At 37.6% G+C, this 12,469-nt stretch overlaps 1 protein-coding gene across 1 annotated transcript in view; it reads right to left on the bottom strand.

Moving 5' to 3' along the window:
* FBXL13 (F-box and leucine rich repeat protein 13) overlaps positions 1–12,469 on the bottom strand; it is a 233,922-nt gene that overhangs the window by 146,638 nt on the left and 74,815 nt on the right. The window contains exons 8-9 of the mRNA XM_046020438.1: positions 8,057–8,152; positions 2,319–2,451 (exon numbers count right to left, since the gene is read on the bottom strand). Coding sequence (XP_045876394.1) covers positions 2,319–2,451; positions 8,057–8,152 — 229 coding nt within the window. The remainder of the gene's footprint in view (positions 1–2,318; positions 2,452–8,056; positions 8,153–12,469) is intronic.

Here is a 12,469-nt window from a genome sequence, read left to right on the forward strand (position 1 = left end):
TATTTTTTTAAAAAAAATCTGTAATATCCCTGGAAAACAAAGTAGAAATGGTATTGATGGATCAGAAATTAATAGTTCCTAAAAATCTAAAGGAGACATGGCCAGATTGAATAAGGAACAAGCAAAAATGGCTGCTGTAAAAAAAGGGAATAGTGTTATATCCCTATATAGGTGTATCCCAGAAATAAAAGATGTAATAATATTAACACTATTCTCATTAAAAATGTAAAAAAAGAGTAAAGAATGAGACAAGATGGCTGCATATCCCTGCTGCTAAAAAAAAGAAAAGATGTAAGAATAGGAATGAATTGAAATAAATGATCTGCCTAGAATACCCAAAAGGATCAATGGGCTAAGTATTAAAACCAAGAAAACACTAATATATGATCAAGTACAATAACATCATATAAAAACTATAGCTCTTTTCACCATCAGCAGCCAGTCAGAATTATCCCATTTGGTATATTTTTACTTTTCCAATTAAAAAATGTATAGTTTTGAAACTCTTTGGGGTGCCTGGGTAGCTGTCAGTTAAGCATCTGACTCTTGATTTCTGCTCAGGTCATGATCTCAGGGTCGTGAGATCAAGCCCTACTTTGGGCTCTGTGCTGGGTGTGGAGCCTGCTTAAGATTCTCTCTCTTCTTCTCCTTTTGCCCTCCTCACCCTTTCCCTTAAAGAAAGAAAGAAGCAAACAAATAAACTCTTTGTGAACCTTTTCCCCATTTCATTCAACTCTGTCCACCACAGAGTAACCATTACCTTACATTTGAAGTTTTCATTCCCATACATGCTTTTTGTATTTCACTATATGTGTGTGTGTGTCCCCTTAAAATATATTATTGAGGGGCACCTGGGTGGCTCAGTTGGTTAAGTGACTGCCATCAGTTCAGGTCATGATCCTAGAGTCCCAGGATCAAGTCCCACACCAGGCTCTCTGCTTAGCAGGGAGTTTGCTTCTCCCTCTGACCTTCCCCCTCTCATGCTCTCTATTCTCTCTCTCAAATAAATAAAAAATCTTAAATATATATATATATGTATTATTGAAAATCTTTCTAAATATTAAGTATTTTGCACGTTGAAAAATTGTATGCAAATGGTCTTAGATTATATATGTCATTCTGCAAGTTACTTTCACTCATATATATCTAGACGCATCCATGTTGATATTTACATATGTTTATGGAATTCTTATTACCTGAAATCAGTATGAATGTATATTTTTTAAGATACATTTTTCCTTTCATTTCCAGAAATATATATATGGACACTAAAAATTGCACCTTAAACAACATATGGGTTAATGCAATGGACTGGTTGTGCCCTCACCACCAAATTCATAGGTTGAAACTTAGCCCTATACCATGTGATGGTATGAGGAGGTAGAGGGCCTTCAGGACATAATTAGGGTGGAGCTCTCATGAATAGGATTAGTGCCTTTATGCAAGGGACTCCAGAGATCTCGGACTCCCTCTGTCTGTCATGTAAGGATACAAGAAGACAATGAGGGTCTCTGACCTGAAAGAGGGCCCTCTCTAGAACAGTGTTGGCACCCTGGTCTTGGACACCCAGCTTCCAGAACTGTGAGAAATAAGTTTCAGTTCTTTGTAATCCACCCAGTCTAGGAAACTCATTATAGCAGCTCAGACTGGTGAAGACAGTTAAAGACAAATGTTACAATGAAAGTACAAAGCAGTTTGGAAAAAAATGAAAATAACCTCAAAGTCCATCAAGAGGAAGAAAGTTAAATAAATTATGCTATATCCATGGTATGGAAAATGATTTTAAGTATTTAAAATAATTTCATAAGTCTATATACTGACATGTCAAATTTCTAGGATATAAAAGAAAATATAAAACAATATGATCCTTTTCATGTTAAAATTTTTAATTGTGTATTTTTAATAGCATATATGTAAATGTATTTTAGGAAAACAGAAAATTGGTTAACATTGAGTAACTTTGAGTAAGTGAATGGGTTTGAGGGAGATAAAGGGAAGTTTTTCCTTTTACTGTCTATTTTTAGAATTTTTAAATTGAGAATATATTCTTATATTGTATTTTTTTAGAAGATGAATTGAGCATTCATAGACAAATGCTAGACAAAAAAAATCAGTCTATAAGAATGGACAAAGCACTAATTCCCAGAGCATAAAATCCAATAAGAGCTGACTGTATTATCAGCATTTTAAATGTTTACAATTGGCATTCTTATGGCCTATGACTATAACTGCAGTTTCTATTTCATTTATATTTTTCTTTATATTTGTTCAGTTAAAAACAGGGAAGCAAGACAAAGAGTTTTAATGAACATACTCACTGACAGATCTCAAGGTTTTCAATCGGAGAACACAACCACGAAAATTCAAACGCAGCACATTTAGACGCCACCTTTGCAAAGTTGACACTATATATTTATCTGTGATTATATTTTTTACTGCAGAAAAATCAATCTAAAAAGGTAAACCAAAGATAGTAAGAAATGAGAAAGATCTTTTGCATGCAAAAAATTTCAATATTTTAAAAGCATCAAGAAACAAATGTCTTCAGCACATCTCTCACTTTTTCATTTCTTTGTTTTTATGGTCATTTGGGAGTTTAATTACCAACAGATTTTTTTTTGTTCATGGTCATTCCCAGGTTTAATTACAAACAGATTCCAAATGTGTAATCTAGGTCAACAGCCTGGAGGGCAAGAGCTCCCTCCCACCCCACCCCCACCCCCACCCCGCTTCAGGGTCAATGAACCCATCCAGGTTCATTATTAATGGGTGTCTCCTTCTCTATTCATGAGCATAGACAATGTGTTAAGTTCTTGACTATGGGGAAGACAATTTAGAGTGAGAGGTTTAAAGTGGCCTTCTCCTAACTCATAATTTGAGGAGGGAGGTCTGGGGGAAAGGAGAGATGACTTGAGTGTACCTGGCTGATTGCATGTAATATTGAAGAGCACAGAGGTTTCTGGAAGCTTCTAGTGGCTGGGGCCAGTTGATAAACAATAGCATTGATATCATAGGATTAATCATGTCTTTCAGCTAAAAGATTACTTTGAGGCACAAAGAACCCCCCTTAAAATCAATAAAAATAAGTCAATACCCCAACATCTGAGAGAAAAATTTACAAATCTCAGAAACAAAGAGAAAATCCTGAAAGCAGCTCAGGACAAGGGGTCTGTAACCTACAATGGTAGAAGTATTAGATTGGCAGCAGGCACATCCACAAAGACCTGGCAGGCCAGAAAGGACTGGCATGATATATTCAGGGTACTAAATGAGAAAAATATGTAGCCTAGCCAGCTAGGCTGTCATTGAAAATAGAATAAGAGATAAAAAGCTTCCAGGACAAACAGAAATTAAAAGAATTTGCAATTACCAAACAGCCCTACAAAAAATATTGAAAGGTGTCCTCTAAGCAAAGAGAGAACCTAATAGTAACATAGACCAGAAAGGAACACAGACAATATACAGTAACAGTCACCCTAAGGCAATTCAATAGCACTAAATTCATAACTTTCTATAGTTACCCTGAATGTAAGTGGACTAAATCCCTCAATCAAAAGGGTATCAGATTGGATTTTAAAAAAAAAGAAAAAACCCAACAATATGCTGTCTCCAGGAGACTCATTTTGGATGATTAAAGATGCTCCCAGATTTAAATGAGGGGGTGAAAAACAATTTACCATGCTAATGGACATTAAAAAAAAAAAAGCTGAGATGGCACTCCTTATATCAGACAAATTAGATTTTGAACCAAAAACTATAACATCTATATATAATATAACTGTATATAATATAATAAAGGACTAGCTATATCATACTTAAAGGGGCTATCCAACAAGAAGATCTAACAATTGTAAATATTTATGCCTGTAACATAGCAGCCAATTATATAAGCCAATTAATAACAAGATCAAAGAAACACATATAATACAATAATAGGAGTGCCTGGATGGCTCAGTGGGTTAAAGCTGCTGCCTTTGGCTCGGGTCAGGACCTCAGGGTCCTGGAATCGAGCCCCGCATCAGGCTCTCTGCTCAGCAGGGAGCCTGCTTCCCTTCCTCTCTCTCTGCCTGCCTCTCTGTCTACTTGTGATCTCTGTCTGTCAAATAAATAAATAAAAATAAATAATAATACAATAATAGCAGGGGACTTTAACACCCCCTTCACAGAAATGGACAGATCATCTAAGCAAAAGATCAACAAGGAAATAAGGCCTTTAAATGACACACTGGACCAGATGGACTTCACAGACACATTCAGAACATTCCATCCCAAAGCAACAGAATACACATTCTTCTCTAGTGCACATGGAACATTCTCCAGAATAGATCACATCCTGGGTCACAAATCAGGTCTCAACTGATACCAAAAGATTGGGATAATTCTGTGCATATTTTTCAGGCCAAAATGCTTTGAAACTTGAACTCAATCACAAGAGGAAAGTTGGGGGCACCTGGGTGGCTCAGTAGGTTAAGCCTCTGCCTTAGGCTCAGGTCATGATCTTGGGGTCCTGGGATCAAGTCCTGCATTGGGCTCTCTGCTCAGCAGAGAGCCTGTTTCCTTCTCTATCTCTCTCTGCCTACTTGTGATCTCTCTCTGTCAAATAAATAGATAAAATCGTAAAAAAAAAAAAAAAAAAGAAGAAGAAGAAGAAGAAGAAGCAAGAGGAAAGTTGGAAAGAACCCAAATATAAGGAGGCTAAAGAGGATCCTAATCAAGAATGAATGGGTCAATCAGGAAATTAAAGAAGAATTGAGAAATTTCATGGAAACAAATGATAATGAAAACACAACTGTTCGAAAATCTGTGGGACACAGAAAAGGCAGTCTTGAGAGGAAACTATATAGCGATACAAGCCTTTTTCAAGAAACAAGAAAGGTCCCAAGTACACAACCTAACCCTATACCTAAAGGAGCTAGAGAAAGAACAACGACAAAAAAAGCCTAAACCCAGCAGGAGAGAGAACAAATAAAGAGCAGAGCAGAAATCAATGAAATAGAAACCAAAAGAACAGTAGAACAAATCAACGAAACTAGGAGCTGGTTCTTTGAAAGAATTAATAAGATGGATAAATCCCTGGCCAGACTTATCCAAAAGAAAAGAGAAAGGACCCAAATAAATAAAATCATGAATAAAAGAGGAGCCATCACAACCAACACCAAAGAAATACAATTATAAAAACTATGAGCAACTAAACGCCAGCAAATTTGATAATCTGGAAGAAATGGATGCATTCCTAGAGACATATAAACTACCACAACTGAACCAGGAAGAAATAAAAAACCTGAACAGACCCATAACCAGCAAGGAAATTGAAACAGTAATCAAAAATCTCCAAAAAGGGGCACCTGGGTGGCTCAGTGGGTTAAAGCCTCTGCCTTCAGCTCAGGTCATGATCCCAGGATCCTGGGATTGAGCCCCTCATCAGGCTCCTTACTCAGCAGGGAGGCTGCTTCCCCCTCTTCCTCTCTGCCTGCCTCTCTTCCTGCTTGTGATCTCTGTCTGTCAAATAAATAAATAAAATCTTTTAAAAAAAGAAAATCTCCCAACAAACAAGACCCCAGAGCCAGGAGAATTCTACAAAACATTTGAAGAAGAATTAACACCTATTCTTCTGAAACTGTTCCAAAAAACAGAAACGGAAGGAAAACTTTCAAACACATTTTATGAGGCCAGCATTACTTTGATCCCCAACCAAAGACCCCATCAAAAAGGAGAATTACAGACCAATGTCCCTGATGAGCATGGATGCAAAAATTCTCATCAAGATACTAGCTAATAGAATCCAACAGTACATTAAAAGAATTATTCACCACAATCAAGTGGGATTTATTCCTGGACTGCAAGGTTGGCTCAATATCCACAAATCAATCAATGTGATACAATACATTAATAAAAGAAAGGAGAAGAACCATGTGATACTCTCAATAGATGCAGAAAAAGTATTTGACAAAGTACATCATCCTTTCTTGATTAAAACTCTTCACAGTGTAGGGATAGAGGGTACATATCCCAATATCATAAAAGCCATCTGTGAAAAACCCACAGAGAATATCATTCTCAGTGGGAAAAACTGAGAGCTTTTCCCCTAAGGTCAGAAACATGGCGGCGATGTCTATTATCACCACCACTATTCAACATAGTACTAGAAGTCCTAGCCTCAGCAATCAGACAACGAAAAGAAATTAAAGGCATCCAAATCGGCAAAGAGGAAGTCAAACTATCACTCTTTGCAGATGATATGATACTTTATGTGAAAACCCAAAAGACTATACTCCAAATGTCCTAGAACTTGTACAGGAATTCAGTAAAGTGTCAGGATATAAAATCAATGCATATTGATATTGTCAGGATATAAAATCAGTTGCATTTCAATACACCAACAACAAGACAGAAGAAAGAGAATTAAGGAGTTGATCCCACTTACAACTGCACCCAAAACCATAAGATACCTAGGAATAAACCTAACCAAAAAGGCAAAGAATCTGTACTCAGAAAACTATATAGTAGTCAGGAAAGAAATTGAGGAAGACACAAAGAAATGGAAAAATGTTCCATGCTCATGGATTAGAAGACCAAATGTTGTGAAAAAGTCTATGCTACCTAGAACAATCTACACATTCAGTGCAATCCCTATCAAAATACCATCAACTTTTTTCACTGAAATGGAACAAATAATCCTAATATTTGTATGGAACCAAAAAAGACCCCGAATAGCCAGAGGAATGTTGGAAAAGAAAACCTAAGCTGGTGGCATCCCAATTGCAGACTTCAAGCTCTATTACAAAGCTGTCATCATCAAGACAGTATGGTACTGGCACAAAAACAGACACACAGATCAATGGAACAGAATAGAGAGCCCAGAAATGGACCCTCAACTCTATGGTCAACTAAACTTCGACAAAGCAGGAAAGAATGTCCAATGGAAAAAGACAGTCTCTTCAGCAAATGGTGTTGGGATAATTGGACAGCACATACAGAAGAATGACGTTGGACAATTTTCTTAAACCATACACAAAAATTGACTCAAAACAGATGAAAGACCTCAATGTGAAACAGGAATCCATCAAAATCCTTGAGGAGAACACAGGCAGCAACCTCTTTGACCTCAGCCACAGCAACTTCTTCCTAGAAACATCAAAGGCAAGCAAAGCAAGGGCAAAAATGAACTATTGGGACTTCATCAAAATAAAAAGCTTTTGCACAACAAAGGAAACAGTCAACAAAACCAAAAGACAACTGACAGAATGGGAGAAGATATTTGCAAATGACTTACAGATAAAGGGCTAGTATCCAAAATCTATAAAGAACTTATCAAGCTCAACACCCAAAGAGCAAATAACCCAATCAAGAAATGGGCAGAGGACATGAACAGACATTTCTCCAAAGAAGACATACAAATGGCCAACAGACATATGAAAAAATGCTCAATATTATTTGGCATCAGGGAAATACAAACCAAAACCACAGTGAGGTATCACACCAGTCAGAATGGCTAAAACTAACAAGTGTGTGTGTCTGTGTACATGCAGACTCCCTAAGAATAACAAACAAGCTTTATTTAATGTTGTATATTTTAGCCCAATTTCATGCTCAGTTTTTTTTCTTCTACTCCATATTTTGTGCTACTTTGTTATGTTTTGTGAACCAATAATAGCAGCTAATATTTATTGAGTGCGGCTTACATGTCAGGCTCCATAGTAAGCACTTTACTCACATTTCCTCAATTTATCTCAGCAGCATCCAGAGTTAGACAATGTTAAGTCTAACTCAGATATAATGGAGATATGTTTCCATCCAAAAAGAATATTTGATTTATTTCTACCATGTAAATTAGAAAATACTGATAGTATCTGTCTTAAAAATAACATTATTATCTTTCTATGTTGTCCTTTGGGCTTGTGCCTGGGCAAAAGAAAAACAAATGCACCTACTTTCTGTGGCCCCATGGGGGGGGGGGGCAGGGAAAAAAGTAGTCCTTAGTCCAGTTGGCTTTATAGCAGGCTGTTTTCCTTTAAGGACTACAATAAAAACACAGCTTCAACTAGTGTCTACTCACACTATTCCATAATGAGCTTCCTTGTGTCATCAGCATCCAGGAGTGACAAACTTGACCACATATTATTATATCTCTTAAAGTGAGGTAGGCGAAAATCTAAACACAAAGAAGAGAAATACACAATCTTGAAAATTAAGTGAATTTGCGTGCAACTCTGCCACTTGCCTTTTTTGTTATTGTTGTTGTTGTTGTTAACGATGCTAATGTAATCCATATTGTCCTGGCTGGGATTTAAGTGCTGGAATTTTATCTAAACTACTAGAATTTATCTGATGATGCCTTTGTTATAATGTGATCTTTGCAACTGATAGTCACAGAAGGATGGGGCAGAAGATAGGCAGAATTATTTTCAGACTGAAAGTGGTTTCTGTTAGCAAATTAGTCATTTCCCTAAATAGTAGCTGCTACATAGAAGACATTCAATGATTGCTTGCTGAAATTAATTAGATTCTTTTTAAAAATGATTTTATTTGTTTATTTATTTGACAGAGAGAGATCACAAGTTGAGCAGAGAGCCTGATGCGAGGCTTGATCCCAGGACCCTGAGATCATGACCTGAACCAAAGGCAGAGACTTAGCTCACTGAACCACCCAGGGACCCCAACGAGATTCTTGTTTTAAAGTTAATGGATTCCTAGGAAAGATCAATGAACCCATCTTGGCTTCTGTTTCTGCAAAAATGATAGACTAGGCAACCTGTAAATCCTCTTGATACAAAACATGAGTAATTGCTAAAACAAAGCTTTTTAAAAAGACTTATTTTTAAATTTAAATTCAATTAGTTTACATATATTATTGGTTTCAGAGGTAGAGTTCAGTGATTCGTTAGTCTTATGTAATACCCACTGCACATTACATCATGTGCCCTCCTTTAAAAAAGAAAAAAGATTTTATTTATTTATTTGAGAGAGAGAGCAAGCCAGCTAGAGAGAGATAGCATGAGAGTCAGGGAGGCGCAGAGGGAGAGGGAGAAGCAGACCCCCCACCGAGGAGGGAGCCCAATCCCAGGGTCCTGTGATCATGACCTGAGCTGAACTTAGCCGACTGAGCCACCTAGGCACCACTCACGTGTCCTCCTTAATGTCCACCACCCAGTTACTCCATCCGCCACCTCCATCCCTTCCAGCAACCCTCAGTTTGTTTCCTTTGGTTAAGAGTCTCTTATGGTTTGTCTCCCTTTCTGATTTCATCTTGTTTTATTTTTTTTCCTCCCCCTATGAGCCTCTGTTTTGTTTCTTAAATTCCACATAAGAGTGATCATATAATTGTCTTTCTCTGACTGACTTATTTCACTTAGTGTAATACCCTCTAGTTCCATCCACATTAATGTAAATGGTCAGTATTCATCATTTCTGATGGCTGAATAATATCATATACACACACACACACACACACACATACATACACACCACATCTTCTTTTTTTTTAAGATTTTATTTATTTATTTGACACAGAGAGAGAGAGCACAAGCAGGGGGAGAGGCAGAGGGAAAGGGAGAAGTAGGCTCCCTGCAGAGCAGGGGAAGCCCGATACAGGACTCGATCCCAGGACTCCCAGATCATGACCTGAGCCGAAGGCAGTGACTTAACCAACCGAGCCACCCAGGAACCCTGTACTACATCTTCTTTATCCATTCATCTGTCAGTGGACATCTGGGCTCTTTCCATAGGTTGGCTATTGTAGACATTACTGCTATAAATATTGGGATGTGTGTGCCCCTTTGGATCACTACATTTGTATCTTTGAGGTAAATACTAGTAGTGCAATTTCTGGGTCTATATACTAACAATAAGACTGAAGAAAGAGAAACTAAAGAGCCGATCCTATTTATAATTGCACCAAAAAACACCAGATACCTAGGAATAAATCTAACCAAGGAGGCAAAGGATCTGAACTCAGAAAACTATAGAATACTCATGAAAGAAATTGAGGAAGACACAAAGAAATGGAAAAAATGTTCCATGCTCATGGATTGGAAGAACAAATATTGTAAAAATGTCTATGCTACTAGAGCAATCTACATATTCAGTGCAATCCCTATCAAAATACCATCAACTTTTTCCACAGAAAATGGAACAAATAATCCTAAAATTTGTATGGAACCAGAAAAGACCCCAAATAGCCAGAGGAATGCTGAAAAAGGAAACCAAAGCTGGTGACATCACAATTCTGGACTTCAAGCTCTATTACAAAGCTGTAATCAAGCTGGCACAAAAACAGACACATACATCATTGGAACAGAATAGAGAGCCCAGAAATGGACCCACAACTCTATGGTCAACTAATCTTCGACAAAGCAGGAAAGAATGTCCAATGGATAAAAGACAGTCTCTTCAACAAATGGTGTTGGGAAAATTAGACAGCCACAAGCAGAAAAATTAAACTGGACCATTTCCTTACACCACACACAAAAATAGACTCAAAATAGATGACAGACGTAAATGTGAGACAGGAATCCATCAAAATCCTAGAGGAGAACACAGAAATCTCTGTGGCCTGGGCCGCAGCAACTTCTTGCTAGACACATTGGTCAAAGGCAAGGGGAACAAAGGCAAAAATGAACTATTGGGACTTCATTAAAATAAAAAGATTTTGCACAGCAAAGGCAACAGTCAACAAAACCAGAAGACAACTGGGATGCTTGGGTGGCTCAGTCAGACATCCAAGCATCTAACTTTGGCTCAGGTCATGATTCCAGGGTCCTGGGATGGAGTCTCACATTGGGCTTCTTGCTCAGTGGGGAGCCTGTTTCTCCCTCTGCCTTCTGTTCCCCCTTCTTGTGCTCTCTCTCTCTCTGACAAATAAATGAAATAAAATCTTTTTAGAAAGAAAAAAGACAACCTACAGAATGGGAGAAGATATTCGCAAATGACTTAAAGAATTTTTCAAACTCAACACCCAAAGAACAAATAATATAATCTAGAAATGGGCAGAGGACATGAACAGACATTTGTGAAGACATACAAATGGCCAACAGACACGTGAAAAAATGCTCAGTATCTCTTGGCATCAGGGAAATACAAATCAAAACCAGAATGAGGTACCACCTCCCACCAGTCAGAATGGCTAAAATTAACCAGTCAGGAAATGACAGGTGCTGGCAAGGATGCGGAGAAAGGGGAGCCCTCCTACACTGTTGGTGGGAATGCAAGCTGGTGCAGCCACTCTGGAAAGCAGCATGGAGGTTCCTCAAAAAGTTGAAAATAGAGCTACCCTATGACCCAGCAATTGCACTACTAGGTATTTACCCAAAATGATTTTTCTTTAAAAAAATTATTTGTTTACTTTATTTTTAAAGATTTTATTTATTCATCTGACAGAGAGAAGCATGCACAAAAGCTGGGGAAGTGACAGGCAAAGGGAGAAGCAGACTTACCGATGAGCAGAGAGGCCAACATGGAACTTGATCCCAGGACCTCAGGATCGTGACCTGAGCTGAAGGCAGACACTTAACTGACTGAGCCACCCAGGGACCCCTAAAATTTTTTTTAATTTTCAGCTTTATTGAGCTTAACTGACATATAAAGTTCAAGATATTTTTTAAGGATTTTATTTATTTATTTGAGAGAGAGACAGAGTGCACAAGAGCTGGGGGAGGGAGAACCAGGCTCCCCACTGAGCAGGGAGCCTGATGTGGGGCTTGATCCCAGAACCCTGGGATCATGACCTGAGCCAAAGGCAGACAGTTAACCAACTGAGCCACCCAAGCACACCAAAATTCGGGATATTTAAAGTGTACATTGTGATTTGTTATACATATACATAGTGAAAGTATCCACCTTAATTAAGGTTAATTAATGTGTTAATTTACATATCCATCACCTCACATATTTATCTTTATTGTTTTTGGTGAGAACATTTGAGTTCCACTCTCTTAGCCAATTTCAGGTATAGAACACAATGTTATCAACTATAATCACTATGTTTACATCGGATCCTCAGACCTTATACATCTTATAGTTGAAAGTGTTACAGGATGTCTTTTCCTGTGATGCCCCAGGTTCTTGGTCTTCACCCATTTTGCCCATGCCCCCATGCCCTCCCTTCCATCAACCATCATTTTTTTGTATTAATGAGTAATTTCTGCTTTTTTGGTTTGTTTGTTTGTTTTGTTGCTTAGATTCTACATTTAGGTGAAGTTATATAGTATTTGTTTTCTCTGACTTCTTTCACTTAACATCATACCTTCTAGGTCAAACCATGTTGTCTTACATGGCAAAATATTCTTTTTTATGGCTGAGTAATATTTCATCATTTATATATATCACATCTTCTTTATCCTTTCAACTATCAGTGGACACTTAGCTTGCTTCCATCTGGGCTATTGTAAATAATGCTGCACGAACCATAGGAGTTCATTTATCTTTTTGAATTAGTGTTTTTTTATTTAATTTTTTTTTAAGATTTTATTTA

The sequence above is a fragment of the Meles meles genome, chromosome 10 (assembly GCF_922984935.1).
Source record: "Meles meles chromosome 10, mMelMel3.1 paternal haplotype, whole genome shotgun sequence".
NCBI classification, from domain to species: Eukaryota; Metazoa; Chordata; class Mammalia; order Carnivora; family Mustelidae; genus Meles; species Meles meles.